This window comes from Staurois parvus, unplaced genomic scaffold (genome assembly GCF_062004578.1).
Source record: "Staurois parvus isolate SC_StPar_1 unplaced genomic scaffold, SC_StPar_1.0 ptg000132l, whole genome shotgun sequence".
In the NCBI taxonomy this organism is placed as follows: domain Eukaryota; kingdom Metazoa; phylum Chordata; class Amphibia; order Anura; family Ranidae; genus Staurois; species Staurois parvus.
In genome coordinates, this window is record NW_028317928.1 from 796,633 (window position 1) to 819,577 (window position 22,945).

The following is a 22,945-nucleotide window of genomic DNA, read 5'->3' on the forward strand; positions in this document are numbered from 1 at the left end:
TTTTGGATCGCAGTGACAAAAAAATTCTAAGGAGCAGGATGACCAACGAACGAATTTCTAACGGTGGTTGTGGTTTTCTTCTCGTACAGTCCATTCGTCCCAAAATCGAATGTTAAAAGTGAAAGGAAATTTTGTAGTACTTTTGAACAACATTCTTCAAGTCATCACATGTGCTGCATATTTCCATACGAATGTTTTGTATGAAAATCTACCAGTGTATGGCCAGCTTGAGGGATCTATATTTATACCCAGAGCTCACATCACACTAGATCGGGGGTCAGCAACCCACAGATTGCAGCCTACGAGAGATCGCCGCCAGGTGCTTGGTAGATGGCGGTCTGGACTTGCTGACCCCCATCCCAGAGCATCCGAGTGTTTCGAAGACGAGCACGGGAGGACTAACGAGGACTGGTATTTTACGTTTTATTCGTTGGCCAAGCGGAAGCCATTGGAAGGACTGGCATCCATAGGTGGGATGAATTTTAGAAATTTGTAATAATACCGGGAGCTAAGATCAGACTAGAGCCTGAGAACGTGGTGATTTAGGAGGTCTTTTGCTGGTGGATTGGATGTAAAACTTCTCCACCAGAGTGTGTTTCTGCCCTGCTGGACGTGATTCCAGTGGGAGCCTTCGGACGATGTCTGTATGGTCAAACCGTCCCAGCTGGCGCCTTTTAAAGGAAGTCAGGTTTAAAGTTTGAGTTTAAGAAGAGCTCCAACCCAAGAAACCATTGCTGGACTTTCCGTATCTTAGAGAGTTCGCCTAGAAACTGTGCCTTGCTACCAGAGCCAGTGGTGTTCTACTAATATTTTAGAAGCTTGTGGCTAGTACTACTAACTGCTATCAATTCTATGCAAATATTCAGTTTTGACATTCGTTGTTCTTGTCCACTGGATGTTGCAGCAACATAACACATAATCAATGTTTCTTCACAAAGGCCATAACCTGGATCTGTTCCTCAAAAATCAATGACACCCCTGGAATCTCCAGAATGGAAGATGACAGACGCCAGAAGATTAGGAGTATACTAAAACTCACAGTGGAGTTTATCTATGTGCTGACCGGAGAGGTGAGGATTCTGGGAGGTCACATGACGTCACTCTCATATCTATTAATAAAACACAGACCTGACCGGAGAGGTGAGGAGGATTCTGGGAGGTCACATGACGTCACTCTTATCTCTGGTAATAAAACACAGACCTGACCGGAGAGGTGAGTATGATTCTGGGAGGCCACTTGACATCACTCTTATCTCTAGTAATAAACAGACCTGACCGGAGAGGTGAGGAGGATTCTGGGAGGTCACATGACATCACTCTTATCTCTATTAATAAAACACAGACCTGATCGGAGAGGTGAGGAGGATTCTGGGAGGTCACATGACATAATTCTCATTTCTATTAATAAAACACAGACCTAACTGGATAGGTGAGGAGGATTCTGGGAGGTCACATGACATCACTCATCTATTAATAAAACACAGACCTGACCGGAGAGGTGAGGGGGATTCTGGGAGGTCACATGACATCACTCTTATCTCTATTAATCTCATATTTATTACTCATTGTACAGGATTGCATAATAGTGAGGAAGTCACCTGGTACAAATCCTAATCACACCCAGAGGTCATCTAAAAGCCCCACCATGGAATCTCCACCTCCCTCCCTGACCTTTGAGCAACACCATGACTGGAAGTTGTTACAGCTGATCAACAAAATCACTGAGGTGCTGACAGGAGAGGTGAGCGGTGCCGGGAATTCTGGGACATTCTCCAGTAACCGACAAGGGATGTGTCTGGATGGTGACTGTATCATTGTGTGTGTCAGGTTCCTATAAGGTGTGAGGATGTCACTGTCTATTTCTCCATGGAGGAGTGGGAGTATCTAGAAGGACACAAGGATCTCTACAAGGATGTCATGATGGACAATCGGCCGCCCCTCACATCACCGGGTAAGAGGAGACTTTAGTTTTGTGTAAAGGAGAGAAGAGTATTGAGAATCCACCTAGATACACACATCACATAGAAACAACATACTCATTCAATGTGTTTCCTTCAGATGGATTCAGTAACAGAAACCCACCAGAGATGTGTCCTAGTCCTCTGGATTCCTGGGACTCCACACAGAAAAGCCACAATACTCTTCAGGAAAAGGTTAATTAATCTTACATAGTCTGGCTGAAAAAAGACAAAAGTCCATCCAGTTAAACCATGGAAAAAACCATTAATCTGTAACACTAATAACCGAGGAATCTTTTGTAGGCCTCGAATTTGAGGTTCTCTCACCATCGTTCTTCATTTTAGGTCATAAACCAAAAGACAGCCGTGATGACACCAGAGATGGCAAAGTGTGCCAGTTGGAAGAGGAGGCCAGACGAAACAGCTACAGAGACCACCGGTGAGGTCATAAATTAGTGCTGCCTTAAAACTAGTATAGTGTCTGGTAATTATATCTGAAGGAGGCAACTCTTCAAGCCATCTACAACTTGCCTCAACAAGCAGATGTCTACCATTGACGTTTGTAACCCTAGAGCATGCCTCGTCTCTGCCTACTGGTTTGTGATTGGTTGTCTCAACACATATCTGCTGATACTAAGTCAAGTGTGTGTATTTTATACAGACATATCCAGTAACAGAAACCCACCAGAGGGATGTCCCCGTCTTCTGCCTTCTCAGGAATTCACACAGATGGTTTATGTCATCCCACAAAAACAGGTAACTCATTCTACTCATTCTAAACCTGTAATGCAGACATGTTTTAACTGCTTTCACGCCGCCCTATAGTAGAAGTACTGCTACAGGGTGGCAGGGCTGCGCAAAATCACATATATATATATATATATATATATATATATATATATATACACGATTTGCATTTCCGAGTAGGGGGCACGCGCGCGCTGCCCTACATACGCCGCCATTGGCGGCTTGGCATGTCAATCACCGGGTCCCGGCCGGAGATTCCCTACCGGCACCTGGCAATCGCTATGCAAAGCTGACAGGAGAGACCTAGCTCCTTCTAGGCCACACTCTCCAATGCATTTCGTCCTGCCCCTGGGGCTTAGTCATGGAGGACTTCCATGGCTAATCACCAAAGCGGGGTTACAATTGTCAGAGGGGAAAGCAGTCTCAGACTAGCTCAGTCTAGGCCACGTCCCTGACAATTTTAATCCCACCCCAGTGTTTAGTCATGGAAGTTTTCCATGACTAAGCCCCAGGGCAGGGCGAAACGCTTTGGAGAGTGTGCCCTAGACGGAGCTAGTCTGAGGCTGCTTTTCCTTTCCTTGACCGTCGGGTTCTCCCAGAGTGCGGCAATAAGGACTTTCAACCGTCTGTCTCGTTTGGTATTGGTCACCAAGACGCGTTGGGAGGATGACACCGATAATGGTCAAATTTGCCAGGAGTTCTATGGTTTCCTTAATCTATACAAAACTACAAATAAAAGTTTTGGCTGCAGATACATTTTGACTGATACCGCCTCTGTTCTGCTTTCTACGCTCTACTCTAGGTGCAGAAGCAGATAGGCGCACAAGCTTCGGGGGAGACGAAGGACAGCGATGGTACAGAGAAGATTTGCGAGGTTCAAGGTGTGGAGGCCACAGGTGAGGTCACCTAGCTTTGTCTGCCGTATCATGCTGCAACATGTTTTAATTTCACTGGACGCTTGCTTAATGACTGTCCTTACCTAAAATCTCTTGGTGGAGCTGAGCAAGGTTTGATTATTCCCCCCTCCCCTCCCGGCATTGGATCTGCTTGTTGAACTGAACTGCTTGTATGAATATTCCAAACCGGGGGTCTCCAAACTCTAAATAAAGGGCCTGTACGTTGTCCTTTAAAGGGGAACTACACTGCATGGAAGCAGCACAAACCAAAAACACAATTTAATTCATTTTTAATATTCAAAGTGAACTGGCGCCCTCCATCCATGTCCCCACGCTTTATTTTGAGAAAACACCCCTCTGGCTGTGGCCATCTTAAGTAAGGGCAGATGAGTTTACTTCCTGGAATCTGCAATCCATCTGCCTTAGCTGAGAAAGCCGCTCCTCCCCTCCTAAAGACTCCTGGGATGTATGATATAATTTGCCAAGGCATGGAAACCAGGTAGTAACTGAAGAAATGTAAAAAAAAAAGTTTAAAACAAGTAAATAGATTATACTTTCCTATCTATTTACTTATGCTAGCGGCATAAGGATTAAAAATAGTCATTGTTGATTGAGAGAGTGAAGTTCCGCTTTAAATTTTAGGAGGACCAGACTATGGCTAGTGGGAGTAGAAAATATTGCGGCATTAGTGTGAGTTTAAAAAAAAAATAAAAAAAAGGAAAAGCAGTGCCCCCTCATTGGTGTCAGTGGCAGGAAAAGTGCCCCATCCTTGGTGTCAGTGGCAGAAAAAGTGCCCCATCCTTGGCGTCAGTGGCAGGAATAGTGCCCCATCCTTGGTGTCAGTGGCAGAAATGGAGCCCCATCCTTGGTGTCAGTGGCAGAAATGGAGCCCCATCCTTGGTGTCAGTGGCAGAAATGGAGCCCCATCCTTGGTGTCAGTGGCAGAAATGGAGCCCCATCCTTGGTGTCAGTGGCAGAAATGGAGCCCCATCCTTGGTGTCAGTGGCAGAAATGGAGCCCCATCCTTGGTGTCAGTGGCAGAAATGGAGCCCCATCCTTGGTGTCAATGGCAGAAATGGAGCCCCATCCTTGGTGTCAGTGGCAGGAATAGTGCCCCATCCTTGGTGTCAGTGGCAGGAATAGTGCCCCATCCTTGGTGTCAGTGGCAGGAATAGTGCCCCATCCTTGGTGTCAGTGGCAGGAATAGTGGCGTCATCCTTGGTGTCAGGAATAGTGCCCCATTCTTGGTGTCAGTGGCAGGAGTCCTTGGTGTCGCTGAGAAAAAGGTATGCCTCATAGCTGATGTCTGTGGTAGGAATAGTGCCCCATCATTTGTGTCATTGAGAGGAATATTGCCCCAAAATTGGTGTCACTGGTAAACAGGGCTTTTATTCAGCTGGAACACACCTCCAGCATTGAATGTATATAATGACAAGGGGCGCTGGAGGGTCAATTGATGCTGGCTGTTGGGGTGTGCTGGAGGGTCTATCGATGCTGGCTGCTGGGGGATCTATGCTAAATCTGTTTTTGCAGGGGTGGGTCTATCTTTGCTGGGGGTGAGTCTTATGTTGCTGGGGGTCAATCATTGCTGAGAGGGATCTACTGTTGAAGGAGGGGTCTTTTGATGCTGGCTGCTGGTGGGTCTATTGATGGTGGCTGTTGAGATTCTACTATTGCTGGAGAGAATCTGTGTTGCCGGGGGGGGGGGGTATTTTAACTGCTTTTCTTGTCATTAACAAATTCCATAAAAATTACTCAGCACCACAAAATGATACTTGGTTCTGTATTCTCTAAAAGGGGTGGTACTACTGGGAGGTGGGTAGGGGGTGGAACCAAGGGACGGTGCTTGGAGGTGGATAGGGGGCGGAAATATGGGGTGACTTGGAAGGGGGGAGTTCCTTCATCTATTCTCTGAGGAAAAAAAAGCCCTTCTGGGAAATATTATGCCCCATTGTTGGCGTCAGTGGAAGGAAAAGTGCCCCAGCATTGAATAGTGGGAGTGGGTGGAATTATGCCCCACAGTTGGTGTCAGTGGGAGGAATGGTGCCTCGTATCAGTGGGAGGAATGGTGCCCCAAGAGCCAGATAAAGACAAACAAAGGGTCGCGCCTGGTCCATGAGTTTGGAAACCACTGCTCTAAACCAAAATTTTTTTTTTTGTTGCTGAAAAAAATTACTTTATTTTTTATAAAGTTTATAAAAAACAAGGTACTTTATGGGGGTACATTCCACTCTGCACAGTTCCAATCACCTAATAAATACATTCACCCAGCGGTATGATGCCTAACGTGTTGTGCAGAGCAAAGTTCCCGAACCATCACGTCATGCATGACGCCGCTTACCCCAAACCCATTGTGTGGACCCTAAGGTACCACTGGAATACCTAGCTGCGCAATGCCAGACGTGCACTGCCTGGGTCAGACCCCTGTCCCGCACGTCCTACATGGCACCGCAACTGAACCAAAGCATGCAACAAACATTTCAATAGGAAACAGGTGTGATGGGGGTAGGAAAGGGGAATGAGGGAGGGGGAAAGAGTTCACAGTCCCAAAGCTTTATTGAAAAGACAAAGACACACAAGGGAGAGTTGGGGAAGGGGAAATCTTCAGACGTCCTCTTCTTCCTTGAAGTCCATTAAGTTCTAGTCTCTGAGCAAACTGTGCGACAGTCCTCAATGGACTAATGAAGGGGTGAAGGGGTCCTGCGAGACTCCGAAATGTTGCCTTGCTGTAACTATGTGATGGTTCACTAAAACTTTTGGACCAATATTGGTGTGCTGGTGACATTCGCCCTTGTTAATCCTCAATGGACTTCCCCTCCCACTGGTGGAGGAGGTGCTGTCTGGTGCACCATAAAGCGCTCTTGAAGCAACACAGCACCAGCCAGGCACCATCAATGTCCTCCTGAGCAAACATCCAGCAGAATAGTCTGTTCAATCCAATGCTCAATGTATTTTTGTAGAACCCTTTCAAAAGTTCATGATATGGCATTTCTATGTCTCGCACCTTCTAGGGGAACCTCTGTGGAAACATATGGTAAACTCTGACTGGTGGTGATAGTAGCTCAGCAGAAAAGAAGATTCAAATGAAGACTGTGAAGCTGTCCTATTTGAGTCAATTTGGCAATAGCTGACAGATAATTGGGATGTCCAAAAACTGTTTTAGAATTATGGAGAAAAGGACTTCTGTGGATTTTGGATGTCAGGGTAGACGAGGCACCATCCATGGCTTTGGTCAGAGGTCTTGCTTAATCTGATGCCCAGAAACCCAATAGTTGATTGGTTCAGCCTACAAGGAGATAAGAACCGCACCACAAAAACGTAACATTAGAGACTAGCAGGTTTGTTATATACAGCTTGATATAATCTGATTACTAACTCTGCCCTCCTCACTGTGCAATCACTCCACTTTTTCCAAGCAAGTTAGTGGCACTATGAAGATTCTAGGAGCCAACCCACTAGTGTCTACCCAGAGTTGAAAAATTTTAGATTACATGCACTCTTGAAACCTGAACCAGTTTGAATTCCCATTTGTATAAGCACACAACTGGACTGGTGCTCTTTAATGCCCCATATTTCCAGTATGTTCTGATTGTTACTGACTCAAACTGTAGAAACATTATTGATTTTCATTATTTTAACATTTTTGTTCTTTCATGTTAAAAAAAAAATTGCAGAACAAAATGGAAATTCCAAAGCTGAAGTAAATCATGGCTCCTCCACATCAAACCAACCTGAAGCCTACCTTGCTGTGGACAACTCAACAACAACTTGTGGGGATGATACACTCCCTGGTTTTTTAAGGGACACAAATAATTTCTCAAAGAGCCAAGCAACAAAAGAGAACAAAAATAGGAACGCTAATGATGTTCTTGGGCACAGCCCCATCACTTCAAAGCAACCTGAAGTGGACAGTATAATTTCAAACCCAACCGAAAAGGACACAGTCACTTTAAAGCAAACTGAAGCCAATGTCGTCATGTCAAACCAAGACAAAGCTGACACCATCACTTCAAAGCAAATTCTAGCTGACACTATCATTACAACCCCAACTGAAAAGGACTTTGCGCCTTCAAAGGAAACTGAAGCTGACACCATCACTTCAAAGCAAACTGAAGTCAACACCAGCATTTCAACCCCAACTGAAGAGGACTCCATGACTTCAAAGCGAAATGAAGTTGGCACCAACACTTCAAACCCAAGTCAAAAGGAAGCCATGACTTCAAATCAAACTGAAGCTGATGCCCTCACTTCGAACCCAACTCAGGAGGACAGCATAACTTTAAAGCAAACTGAAGCTGGTGCCCTCACCTCAAACCCAACTCAGGAGGACGCCATAAGTTCAAAGCAAACTGAAGCTGATGCCATCATTTCAAACCCAACTCAGGAGGACACCATAACTTTAAAGCAAACTGAAGCTGATGCCATAATTTCAAACCCAACCAAAGAGAATGCCACCACTTCAAAGCAAACTGAAGCTGATGCCATCATTTCAAACCCAACTCAGGAGGACACCATAACTTTAAAGCAAACTGAAGCTGGTGCCCTCACTTCAAACCCAACTCAAGAGGACACCATAACTTCAAAGCAAACAGAAGCTGATGCCATAATTTCAAACCCAACCAAAGAGAATGCCACCACTTCAAAGCAAACTGAAGCTGATGCCATCATTTCAAACCCAACTCAGGAGGACACCATAACTTTAAAGCAAACTGAAGCTGGTGCCCTCACTTCAAACCCAACTCAAGAGGACACCATAACTTCAAAGCAAACGGAAGCTGATGCCATAATTTCAAACCCAACCAAAGAGAATGCCACCACTTCAAAGCAAACTGAAGCTGATGCCATCATTTCAAACCCAACTCAGGAGGACACCATAACTTTAAAGCAAACTGAAGCTGGTGCCCTCACTTCAAACCCAACTCAAGAGGACACCATAACTTCAAAGCAAACAGAAGCTGATGCCATAATTTCAAACCCAACCAAAGAGAATGCCACCACTTCAAAGCAAACTGAAGCTGATGCCCTCACTTCAAACCCAACTAAAGAGCATTCCATAACTTCAAAGCAAACTGAAGCTGGCACCATCTCGCTGAACCCAACTGAATACAGCACCTTCACTTCAAAGCAAACTGAAGCTGCAGATAGGCCAATAAGAGCCTTCAGGGGCAATATACTCACTCGTTCTTTAATGAACACAAACAAAGTCTTCATTCTTGAAGTACCGAAAAGTATAAAATATAGGAAACCAACTGAAGAGGATTCAATGACTTCAAAGCAAACTGAAGTTGACACCATCACTTCAAACCCAACTGAATCCAACGCCTTCATGTCAAAACAAGCTGAAGCTGCAGATAGCCCATCAAGAGCTTTAATGGGCAATATACTCACTCGTCCTTTAATGAACACAGACGGTGCCTTCAGTCTAGAAGTACTGAAAAATATGAAATATAGGAGCAGCAATGCTGTGGTTGGTCAAGCCACAACCACTTCAAGCCAAACCGAAGCCAACTCTGCTTCGAGTAAACTAATGAGAGCTTTCAGGGATGACACACTCCTTCCCCCTCCTGAAGCAACGAAAAAGAATACAATTAAAAATTCCACACCTATGGTTAGTCACAGCAGCATAATGTCAAACCAAACAAAAGCCAACTCTGCTGTGAATTACCCAACAGCTTGCAGAGGTAATGCAATCCCTGCTCCTCTAAAGGACACAAATGCTACGTTCAGTTTTGAGACAATAAAAAATAAAAGCATTAGGAACTCCAAGTATGTGGTTGGTCACAGCATCTTTAGTTTTAACCAAGCTGAAGCCAAGTTGGATGTGGATATCCCAAGCAGAGCTTTCAGGGATGATACACTCCTTGCTCCTTTAAGGAACACCCTTAACAGCTTCAATTTCAAAGACAAAACACTGAGGATTACAATTCAAAATTCCTTAGCTGTAGTTGGTCCCAGGGCCACAGTGGCAAAGCAAATCGAAGCTGGCTCAGCTGTGGATAACCCAGTAGCTCCTTTGGACTTTTCACTATCTGCTCCCTTAAAGGACACAAACAATGTCTCTAATATTGAGGCAATGAAATATAAAACGGTTAAGAATTCCAAGACTGTGGGTGGCCAGAGCGCCATAACTTCAATTCAAACCAACGTGATCTCCGGTTTAAATAATCCAACTACATCCAGTGCAGATGAGACACTACCTGATCCACTGAGGGACACAAGTGACGTCTCCAATTCCAAAACAGAAGAGAGACAAATTCAGATTTTGAGTAGTGTGGTTGGCCTCATGGATGGTGCACTCCTGGCACCTGTAAAGGACACAATTAACATCTCCAACTCCTGTGCAACAAAAAAATTAAAAACAACCACAGTTGTCGGTCACAGCTCCATAATGTCAAGCCAATCTCAGTCAGACTCAGCTTTGAATAAACCAACAACAGCTTTTAGGGATGATACGCTTCCTGCTCCTTTACAGAACACAGGTATTGTCACTAATTTTGAGGCAATGAAAAATAATGAAACTAAGAACTCCAAGTCTGTGGTTGGTCACAATGTCATATCTTCAAACAGAACCAAACCTGTCTTTGCTGTGGAAAACCCAACAACATCCCATAGGATAGATCCACACATCGTTCTTTTAAGCAAACCTGAGGCAACGACAAATGAGAATATTACAAACTCCAAGTCTACGGTTGGTCACAGTCCCGTAACTTCAAACCAAACCAAAGCTGTCTTTGCTGTGGAGAACCCAACAATATCCCATAGGATAGATCAACACATCGCTCTTTTAAGCAAACCTGAGGCAACGACAAATGAGAATATTACGTTTGGTCGCAGTGCCGTCACTTCAAACCAAACCAAGGGTGACTCTGCTATGACTAACCCATCAACAAAGGAAAATTTGCATATTGCATCTTTAAAGGACACAAATAACTTCTCCAATTATGAAGAAACACAAAAGACTAAGATTAAAAATTCAACATCGGTGATTGTTTACATCCCTTTCAATTCAAAGCAAACTGAGGCTGACTCTGCTTTGAATAAGCCAGCAACTAGATGCAGGGGCAATAGTCATTCTCTTCCTATAAAAGACACAAATGTTTCCAACTCAGACATTACCAAAGGGGGAAAAACTGGAAATCCCACATCTGCCATTGGTCATGGTGCCATAACTGCAAACCAAACTGAAGTTGTGGAGAAATTAACAGGAGCTTGCAGGGACAATACACTCCTTGCTGCTTTAAAGGACCCAAGTGACATATCCAATTCTGAGACAATGGAAAATACAAACATGAAGAAGTCCAAGTCTACGTCTGGTCACAGTGCCACCACTTCAGACCAAGCTAAAGGTGACTCTGCTGTGTATAAGCCAACAACATCTTGCAATGAAGATTCGCATATTGTATCTTTGAAGGACACAAATGTTTCCAATTCTATAGAGACAACAAAAGATAAAATTAAGAACTCCACGTCTGTGATTGTTTACAGCACCATTGCTTTAAACCAAACTAAAGCAGATTCTGCTTTGTATAAGCAAGCAACTACCGGCAGGGACAATACACTTTCTCCTCCTTTAAGTAAGACAAATAAAGTTTCTGACTCCGGCACTGCAAACAGGGAAAAAATTAGAAATCCCACACCTGTGGTTGGTCATAGCGCCATAACTTCGAACCAAACAGAGGTTGATGCAGTTGTGGAAAACCCAACAACAGCTTGCAGGGTCAATACACTTTCTCCTCCTTTGAGTGAGACAAATAAAGTTTCAGACACTGCAAACAGGGTACAAATTAGAAATCCCACACCTGTGGTTGGTCATGTCGCTATAACTCCAAACCAACCTGAGGTTGATGCAGTTGTGGAAAACCCAACCGCAGCTTGCAGGGAGAATACACTCCCAGCTTCTTTAAAGAACACAAGTAACCTCTCAAATTTCCAAGCAACAAAAAAAAGAATTGTTTACAACGCTATGACTTCAAACCAAACCGGAGCTGATTCTGTGTTAAAAAAGCAAGCAACGACCGACGGGAACCATGCAAGTTCTTTAAGTGACACCAATAGAATTTCTGACTTAGACACTGCAAACAAGGAAAAAAGTGGAAATCCCACGCCTGTGTTTGGTCATGGTGCCATAACGTCGTACCAACCCGAGGTTGACCCAGTTGCAGAAAACCCAGCAGCAGGTTTTAGGCACAGTACACTCCCAGCTTCTTTAAAGGACACAAATAAAGGCTCAAATTTCCAAACCACAAAAAAGAGAATTGTTTACAGTGCCATGACTTCAAACCAAACTGAAGCTGATTCTGCTGTGAATAAGAAAGAACCAACCTCTGGAGACAATGTACTTTCTGCTCCCTTAAGTGACACAAATAAAGTTGTAGACACTGCAAACAGCAAACAATTTATAAATCCCACACCTGTGGTTGGTCATGGTGCCATAACTTTGAACCAATCTGAGGTTGGCTCAGTTGTGGAAAACCCAACAGTTACTTGCAGAGACAATACACTCCCTGCTACTTTAAAGAACACAAGCAACGTCTCAAATTTCCAAGCAATGAAAAAGAGAATTGTTTACAGCGCCATGACTTCAAACCGAACCGGAGCTGATTCTACTCTGAGTAGGCAAGCAACAACCTGTGGGGACCATACAAGTTCTCTTCTTTTAGGTGACACAAATAACGTTTCTGACTCTGATACAGCAAACCGGGAAAAAACTAGAAATCCCACACCCGTGGTTGGTCATGGTGACATAACTTCAAATCAATCTGAGGTTGGCTCATTTGTGGAAAACCGAGCATTAACTTGCAGTGACAATACACTCTCAACTTCTTTAAAGAACACAAATAACGTCTCAAATTTTCAAGCAACAAAAAAAAGAATAGTTTACAACGCCATGACTTCAAACCAAACCGGAGCTGATTCTGCTGTGAATAAGCAAGCAACAATATGTGGAGACAATACACTTTCTGCTCCCTTAAGTGACACAAATAAAGTTTTTGAATCAGACACTGCAAACAGTGAAAAAATGAGAAATTCTACATCTGTGGTTGGTCATGGTGCCATAACTTCGAACCAAACCAAGGTTGACTCAGTTGTGGAAAACCCAACAGCAGCTTGCAGGGACAATAAACTGCCTGCTTCTTTAAAGAACACAAATAGTGTCTCAAATTTTCAAGCAACAAAAAAGAGAATGGTCTACAGCGCCATGACTTCAAACCGAACCAGAGCTGATTCTGCTTTAAAAAAGCAAGCAACGACCGATGGGGACCATACAAGTTCTCCTTCTTTAAGTGGCACCAAGAACATTTCTGACTCAGACACTGCAAACAGGGAAAAAACTAGAAATCCCACACCTGTGGTTGGTCATGGTGCCATAACTTCAAACCAAACCGAGGTTGACTCCGTTGCTGAAAACCCAACAGCAGCTTGCAAGGACAATACATTTTCTCCTCCTTTAAGTGATACCAATAAAGTTGCTGACTTAGACACTGAAAACAGGGAAAAAGCTAGAAATCCGAAACCTGTGGTTGGTCATGGTGCCATAACTTCGAACCAACCTGAGGTTGACTCACTTGTGGAAAACCCAACAGCAGCTTGCAGAGACAATACACTCCCAGCTTCTCTAAAGGACTCAAATAACGTCTCAAATTTCCAAGCAACAAAAAAGAGAATTGTCTACAGCGCCATGACTTCAAACCGAACCAGAGCTGATTCTGTTTTGAATAAGAACGCAACAATATGTGGAGACAATACACTTTCTGCTCCCTTAAGTGACACAAATAAAGTTTTTGAATCAGACACTGCAAACAGCGAAAAAATGAGAAATTCTACATCTGTGGTTGGTCATCGTGCCATAACTTCGAACCAAACCAAGGTTGACTCAGTTGTGGAAAACCCAACAGCAGCTTGCAGGGACAATAAACTGCATGCTTCTTTAAAGAACACAAATAATGTCTCAAATTTTCAAGCAACAAAAAAGAGAATGGTCTACAGCGCCATGACTTCAAACCGAACCAGAGCTGATTCTGTTTTGAATAAGAACGCAACAACCTCTGGAGACAATATATTTTCTGCTCCCTTAAGTGACACAAATAAAGTTTCTGATTCAGACACTGCAAACAGCGAAAAAATTATAAATCCCACACCTGTGGTTGGTCATGGTGCCATAACTTCAAACCAAACTGAGATAGACTCAGGCATGGAAAAGCCAACAGCAGCTTGTACGGAGAATACATTCCCAGCTTCTTTAAAATACATAAATAACGTCTCAAATAGAGCAACAAGAAAGAGAAAAATTGAGGACTCCAATGGTGTGACGAGTCACAGCCCCATCACTACAAACCATACTGAAACTAGTCCAGATTCGAGTAACCCAACACCAACTTGCAGGCTTGATTCACTCCTTGCACTCTTAAAGAACAGTATGAGCAAATCACCAAAAAAATTGAAAAACTCTACAACTGTGGTTGATCACAGCACCATCATCTCAAACCAAACCAAATCTGACTCCATTTTAAATACCCCAACAACATCTTGCAGTGATAGTGCACTCCCTGCCCCTTTAAAGGGTACAGATACGGTCTCTAATATTGACACAATGAAAAATAAAATGAAGACCTCCAGGTCAGTTTTTGATTACAGTACCATAACTTTAAACCAAAGCAAAGCTGACTTTGCTGTGGATAAACTAACATATCAAAGGATATATTTACCCATTGTTCTGTTAAAGGACATAAATAAAGTCTACAATTCTAAAGAAACACAAAAGGCTAACATTCAGAACTCCCAGTCTGTGGTTGGTCACAATGCTGTAACTTCAAACCCAAGCAAAACTAAATCTGCTGTGGATGACCCAACAACATCTCGAAGGGTAGAGTCACACAATGCTCTTTTAAAGGACACAAAAAACATCTCCAAATATGAGGAAACCAATAAGATTACAATTAGGATCTGCAAGTCAGCGGCTGGTAACACTACCATAACTTCCATCCAAAGCAAAGCTGGTTCTGCTGTGGATAACCCAAAATCTGGTAGGGTAGATTCACAAACTGCTCTTTTAAAGGACACAAATAGTGTTTCTGATTATGAAGAAACAAAAAAGAATAAAACTAAGAAATCCAAGCCTGTGGTTGGTTACAATACCAGAACGTCAAACCAAAGCAAAGTTGGCTCTGCTGTGGATAACCCAACAACATCTTATAGGATAGATTCACACATTGCTCTTTTAAAGGACACAAAGAGTGTCTTCAATTATGAGGAAACAAATAAGATCAGAATTAAGATCTCCAAGTCCGTTATGGGTCACAGTGACACAACTTCCATCCAAAGCAAAGTTGACTCTGCTGTAGATAACCCAACATCATCTCGTAGGGTAGATTCAAAAATTGCTCCTTTAAAGGACACAAATGATGTTTCCAATTGTGAAGAAACAAACAAGAATAAAACTAAGAGCTCCAAGCCTGTGGTTGGTTACAATACCAGAACTTCAAACCAAAGCAAATTTGACTCTGCTGTAGATAACCCAACATCATCTCGTAGGGTAGATTCGCAAATTGCTCTTTTAAAGAACGCAAATAATGTCTTCAATTATGAAGAAACAGCTAAGAATATAATTAGGATCTCCAAGCCTGTGGTTGGGCACAGTGCCATAACTTCCATCCAATACAAAGTTGACTCCGCTGTAGACAACCCAACAACATCTCGTAGGGTAGATTCGCAAATCGCTCTTTTAAAGGACACAAATGTCTCCAAGTATGAAGAAACAAGCAAGAATAAAACTAGGAGCTCCAAGCCTGTGGTTGGTCACAGTACCCTAATTGCAAACCAAAGCAAAGTTGACTCTGCTGTAGATAACCCAACACCTCATAGGGTAGATTTGCAAATTGCTCTTTTAAAGGACACAAATGATGTCTCCAAGTATGAAGAAACAAGCAAGAATAAAACTAAGAGCTCCAAGCCAGTGGTTGGTCACAGTACCCTAATTTTAAACCAAAGCAAAGTTGACTCTGCGGTAGATAACCCAACAACATTTCGTAGGGTAGATTCACAAATCGCTCTTTTAAAGGACATAAATGTCTCCAATTATGAAGAAACAAGCAGGAATAAAACTAAGAGCTCCAAGTCTATGGTTGGTCACAGTGCCATAACTTCAAACCAAAGCAAAGTTGACTCTGCTGTGGATAACCCAACAACATCCCATAGGACAGATTCACACGTTGCTCTTTTAAAGGACACAATTAAGGTCTCCAATTATGAGGAAACAAAAAAGAACTCCAAGTCTGTGATTTTGCACAGCACCATCACTTTAAACCAAACTAAAGGTAACTCTTCTTTGAATAGGCCTGGTACAAGCAGCACGAACAGTACACTTTCTCCTCCTTTAAATTACACAAATAATGTTTCCAACCCAGATATGACAAAAGGGGACAAAATGAGAAATCCCACATCTGCAGATGATCATGGTGCTATAACTTCAAACCAAACCAGCATCGACCCAGCTTTGCATGACCCAACCGCAGCATGCAGGGACAATACACTTCCTGCTTCTTTAAAGGACCCAAATAGTGCCTCCATTTCCAAACCAAAAGAATTGAAAACAATGAAGAACTCTGAGTCTGAGGTTGGTCAAGGCGCCATAACATCAAACCTAACTGAAGCCAACTTTGCCTTGAATGACCCAAACACCTGCATGCATGATAGTCTTCCTTCTCCTTTAAAAGACATAAATAACGTCTCCAACTCTCATTCAACAAAAGGCAAAGAAATGAAAAATTCCACAGCTGTGCTTGGTAATGGCACCGTAGGGTCAGACAAGACTGACACCAACTCTACTATTGATGAGCCAATGGGAGTTTTTTGTGACGGTACACCTATGACTGGTACAAATACTATTTCTAATTCAGAAGAAACAAAAGTCCAAAAGCACAAAAATGCCAAGGCAAATCATGGCCCTGCTCAAATTGACTCTTCCTTGGATAACCCAAGAAGAGATTGCAGTGACAATGCCCCAGCCATTCCTGTAAAAAATACAGATAAAAAATCTGACACCCGGAGAAAGCGAAAGCGGAAGAGAGAAAGAAACCACAAATGTCCAGATTGCGGGAAGCTGTTTTTATTCAATGCACACCTGGTGGTGCATTATCGATCTCACACAGGAGAGAGGCCATTCCCATGTCTTGAATGTGGCAAAAGCTTTGCCTGTAAGACCAGGCTTTCAGCACATCAAGTTTTCCATTCCAAAGAGAAGCCGTATTCGTGCTCCGAGTGCAATAAAAGCTTTTATAACAGCACTCATCTCCAGGTTCACCTAAAAATCCATAAAAACGAACGACCTTATGTATGTGCCGAGTGTGGGAAGACATTTATCCACTCCTCAAACTATACCAAACATCTAGAGATTCACATGGGAGTGAAAAATTATTTGTGCTCTTACTGCGGGAAAAGTTTTCGGCAAAGTAGCCACCTCCGTTCTCATCAAAAACAGCATGCAGCAGACCATGGGTTTTCATGCCACAAGTGCCACAAAAAGTTTCAGACGGAAGGTGCCTTGATCTGTCACTATAAGTCCCACCGAATCACACCACTTTCTTGCCCTGAATGTGGCAAGCATTTTATCAACCGCGTCAGTTTCGACCGCCATCGGCGTATCCATACGGGCCACAAATTGCTGTCTTGTCCCGAATGTGGGAGATGCTTTATAAATAAAACCCATCTTTCTATCCACCAACGGACTCACTCAGGAGAAAAACCATTTGCATGCACAAGTTGCGACATGAGATTTAGCGATAAGTCGGCCTGTAACAGGCACAAAAGAAGGCACCTGATGAAAACTCTTGAAGAGCGCCCAGCAAATGCCAAAGGTTCTGAAAAGCACAAAAGCCCAGGCGTGGACGCCAAGGAATTTCAATGTCTAGAATGTGAAAAGTTTTACAAAACAGAGGAAAGGCTCTCAAAACACCAAAATCGTCACCATAGAGAGAGACGGTTTTCATGCGATGATTGTGGCCAACGTTTTACCAGTGAGGAACTGCTAGCCGCACATCAGGAGTGTCACCTAGGCGAAAAGCATTTTTCATGTTTGCAGTGTGGCCTAGGTTTCAAAACTCAACTGGAGCTTGAAACACATCAGAAAAGTCACTTAATAAAGGCGTTTTTATGCGGTGATTGCGGACGTCGTTTCGCCCTTGAGGAACACCTAGCCATGCATCAGAAAAGGCACCACGATGATGAACTATTTTCATGCGAAAAGTGTAACATAGCATTCAAATCTCAAGTGGAACTTGAAACACATCAGAAAATTCACCCAGAAAAGAAGTTTTCATGCGTCGATTGCGATCGTCGTTTCGCCAGCGAGAAACGCCTAGCTAAACATCAGAAAAAGCACCTTGGTGATCAACTATTTTCATGCGCGAAGTGCAACAGAGGCTTCAAAACACAGCTGGGGCTTGAAGCACATGAAAAAAATCACCCTGAATTGAACTTGGTTTCATGTCTTGATTGTGGTCGCTGTTTCACCAGCAAGACACTCCTAGCTGCACATCAGAAGCAGCACCTCGGCGAAAAAGGGTTTCTGTGTTCGAGGTGCAGTAAAGGCTTCAAAACCGAACATGATCTCAAAATGCATCAGAAAAATCACCCGGAAGCAAAGCCATTTTTATGCGGTGATTGTGGTCGGCGGTTTGCTAGTGAGGCGCTCTTATCTGCACATCAGGAGCGGCATGTCAGCAAAAAGCGCTATTTGTGTTTGGACTGCGGGCGCGGATTTAACGAGAAGTCGAATTTCGAAAAGCACCGTAGAGTTCACACAGGCGAGAGGCCTTATTCTTGCTCGGAATGCGACAAGACCTTCTCCGTCAAATCCAACATGATCCGCCACTGTAAAATTCACACTGGCGAGCGCCCTTTTAAGTGTCTGGAGTGCGGGAAAAGCTTCAGGATCAAGTCTAATTTCATCATCCACCAAAAAATTCACACTGGGGAACGAGAATATTGCTGTCCTCAGTGCCAAAAAACTTTTCGGGACAAGTCAAACTATCAGAGACACAAGAAGAGCCACTCGGCAGGCAAGCGGTTTACGTGCACCGAATGCGGAAAGAGTTTTTTCAGCCCCACTCAGCTGACGATACACGCAAGGACCCATTCGCGGCAAAAATTTGAGTGTGCTCACTGCGGGAAGAATTTTAAAAATAACTGGCGTTTAAACAAGCATTCAAAAACTCACAGGCTGGGTATTTTATCAAAAGGAGAAAAGGTGCCGGTGTAACTCATATTCAGCTGGCACACACTTTCCTATACCTGGCCATGAATTTAAAACCTACTTCGAGGGGCTGTAAAATGGTCCTATGCCAAAGGGTGGGTGCAAACCTTCCAAACTATAGAGTTTTCCTTAGTGCCTTCCATTGAATACATGCCTAGAATGCCTCCAGTTCTAGGCATGACTCTTTCCTGTGGACATCCATGGTGGAGAACTTCATGTAGCATTCAGTAGCTAGTCAGCCTGGTCTCAAAGCCAACTTGGAAGAACAAAATGTTCAATGAAAAGGTCTCAAAAAGGTTCCAGCTGTAATTTTTTTAGGAAATCTGGCCGTGCATATCTGGGTTAATAGCTAACTTTCATACAAGTGGTTCACAATATCTCCGGTGGAATGTTGCAACTCAAAGTAATCTTGGCTATCTTTCCAGAATGATGGTTTTATCTGAAAGAGTAAGACCATCAAACCTTTGGAGAAGCCTCTTTTTTTTTTTTTTTTTTTACACTTTTTCACCTTTCATCTTACCTCCAATACCTGTCACCATGCATGAGGATCACTTGGGTTGACTGGTTAATGGCAATGTTTAAACAAACTCTTCGAGATCCAATACGTGTTACTTTTGTATAGATCAAAACTTGTTCCTTTCTAAAAAAAAAACAAAACAAAAACTTTTGCTTAAAATGTATATAGAAATCATGGATTCAAGCCTCGTTGGTCATTACCTCATCCGCAGCAAGGCCTTCTTGCGAAACAGTTGTTTCGAAGTGTTAACAGGAGAAGGACACCACTCCAAAACCAGTGTAAACGTAGCAGTTATGCCTTAATACTAGAATGTGAACTTGTACCTATGAAGGAGTGGGCTCCATCAGCCGTCATCTACAAACCAAGTCCAAAACCATGAAGTGTCCTTCATGTCAACCTCTGATCCAACTTGCGAGTCTCATGCTTTGATATAGGCAACACCTCCACTCGACCTGACTGGTTTGGTGCTCACTGCTGTAAGGCATCGTCCATAATGTATGCAGTTAGTGTATTTACTTTTATATAGAAGCGGTATTAATATTTGCAAATACTGTCAGGTAAAAGTCTCCACATCTGTACAAAACTTGAGGCCTATCAAGGTGTGCTTGCCTTTGTCTGGTGCAGCCTAATGCTCCCCGTAATTCAGACTGGGTTCAAGCTGACAATTCCTGGGGCAGGAAGACAGCTGTGAATAGAAAAATGGTCCTCCTCTCAGGGTTATATTTTTAGATATGTTTCATGGTGATACGCCCCCGAGGACCCTTACGGCAATGCAAAATTTGAAGGGTGCCTAAGAGTTTGACCACCATATTAGCTCCCTTTTTTTTTTAATTTACACTGAATTTTAATGTGGACTTAAGGGGAATTTACCCCCCATGTACACTGGATAATGTAAATATTACAGAGCAAAAGTATTTTTTTTTAGCACATTTTTCACGATTGTTGCAGCTCTTTTTACAATTCTCAGAACAGTAGATTTGGGTGTTCTAGAGAAGATTTTATGTATTTACCGTAACATTTTATGTAAGGGCTTCTAAACTGTTTAAATAGTAATGGTTCCACTTGTGCAGTTTGACACCATCATTTGGCATTGTAATGGCAAAGGCAATTAGAGGCTAAGGCCGGCCATACATGGGTCGAAACCTAAGAATAATCGGCCGATTTTCGCTCTGTTAGTGGGTCAATGGCACTGGCCAATTTTCGTGGTTCCTCCCCTTTCTTGGCGATCGAGCATGTTGGAAAATTCGTGAAAAACAACCGATTTTCGACTCGATGGTCAAATCGTACGATCGTTTTCCGAAAATAATATGTGCATGAGCCGTGGCCTGGAAGGAACTGAAGTTTTGCATGGTATATGGGGTGAACTTTATGACTTGGCTGATTTTCGACATCAATGATGGCACCATCGGATTACCGAGCGAACGACGTTTCAGATTGTCAGACGAAAAATTCGTTCGGAATTCGAACCATGTATGGCCTGCATAAGCAACTTTTTGCAAAAATTTTATAAATGTACTTGAGGCTGAGGTCCGTACCGAGGGGCAAGACCTTCAGTCATGGAGAAGGAGGGAGGACGGCTGAACTACTAGTATGTGTTGCGTCACCACACTATTGTACCCAGCCGTCTTCATCCACCCTAGGTGCACAGATGTATGTCTTCTCAGCAAACGCACGTGTGTGTGTGGGGGGGGGGGGTAAATGACGTTTTGAATAGGGATGAGCTCAAGTTTGGTTCAGACCCAGAAGAAAGCTGCCACGCCTGCCCAATCAAAGGGCATGTGCACAAAGGGACAGGGATGCTTGTATCATCAAATGGAGAATGCAGGCAAGATAGGACTTGCATAGTTACATCACATTGGAACCATCCACAGCCATACTATTTAAAAAAAAAAACATAATGAGGCACAAGATGCACCCTACAGTTCTGGTAAGGGACTGCTATATAGTTTTTGGGGTCATACAGTATATGCCATGATGCGGCAAGTTACACACTGAATATGATTGTAGCATGGTCCAAAAGGTGGACCTAGCCTAGCCTTTAAGCAGATAAAAGGGAATTCTTTTAGGGATAGTCAACAAGTTCTTGAGCTGTTATTAGGAGCCAGAATAAGTTTGAACTTGCCAACAATTGCACAGAACTCAAATAGTTTTTTTTTTTGCAGAACAAAGAGAGAAATCCTGGCCAGCGCACACCATGCAAACCCAGCATGTAATAGGTGATAGCAGCCTCAGCCTGACCCTATCCAGTCTATTCCCCTCTGACATGTTTCACCCTGTCACATGGCTTACCTTCATGACTAAGCCTCGTGGGCGGGGTAAAACATTTTGGGGGGGAGGGGCGTGGACTAAATGGAGTCAGGCTGAGGCTGCTATCATCTCCCACATGGAAGAAAAATGTATTTTTCTTCGTCACGTGGCTTACCTCCATGACTAAGCCTCGTGGGCAGGGTGAAACATTTTGGGGGGGGCGTGGACTAAAGGGAGTCAGGCTGAGGCTGCTATCACCTCCCAAATGGAAGAAAAATGTATTTTTCTTCGTCACGTGGCTTACCTCCATGACTAAGCCTCGTGGGCAGGGTGAAACATTTTGGGGGGGGTGTGGACTAAAGGGAGTCAGGCTGAGGCTGCTATCACCTCCCAAATGGAAGAAAAATGTATTTTTCTTAGTCACGTGGCTTACCTCCATGACTAAGCCTCGTGGGCGGGGTGAAATATTTAGGGGAGTGTTGACTAAATGGAGTCTGTCTGAGGCTGCTATCACCTCCCACATGGAAGAAAGATGTATTTTAAATATATTTTAAAAATATTCTTCCCAAATATATTGACATATATTTGCAATACTACTATTTTGGCCGTATTCAATAGATTTCAAAATTTTTATATATATATATATATATATATATATATATATAAATGCATTTTTATTACAAAATATATGAAAAATATTTTTAAAAATACATTTTTAAATATGCTGTATGTCTTTAAAAATACATTTAATCTACATTTTTGGAATGCATTTACAAATATATGTAAAAATATATGTTAAAATGACTTTTTTATATGTTAAAAAATAATCTGAAGAACATATTTTAAAAATATAATTTTTAAAAATATATTTTTAATATATTTTGTAATATACAAAAAATGTATTTCAACATGCAGTGTATGTGTATGTATATTTATTTATATATATATATATATGTGTGTGTGTGTATGTGTATATATATATATATATATATATGTATGTATGTGTATATATATATATATGTATGTATGTGTATATATATATGTATGTATGTATGTGTATATATATATGTATGTATGTGTATATATATATATGTATGTATGTGTATATATATATATATGTATGTATATGTATGTATATATATATGTATATGTATATATATATATATATATGTGTGTGTATATGTATATATGTGTATATATGTATATTTATAGTTTTTTTTTAAATATATTGAATATGGCCAACTGTATTATTTAAAATGTATGTCAATATATTTGAAAATAATATTTTTAACATATATTTAAAATATATTTTGCTTCCATGTGGGCTATT

At 42.4% G+C, this 22,945-nt stretch overlaps 1 protein-coding gene across 1 annotated transcript; it reads left to right on the top strand.

Annotated features, from left to right (window-relative positions):
* Positions 1-942: 942 nt before the first annotated feature.
* LOC149466113 (uncharacterized) lies at positions 943-22,443 on the top strand. Its single transcript, XM_089672730.1, has 8 exons — positions 943-1,070; positions 1,574-1,741; positions 1,828-1,951; positions 2,059-2,153; positions 2,304-2,397; positions 2,620-2,714; positions 3,508-3,601; positions 7,276-22,443. Exons 1-8 carry the CDS (start codon positions 993-995, stop codon positions 18,855-18,857), a joined length of 12,330 nt encoding a protein of 4,109 aa, XP_089528856.1. The 5' UTR covers positions 943-992; the 3' UTR covers positions 18,858-22,443.
* Positions 22,444-22,945: the final 502 nt, after the last annotated feature.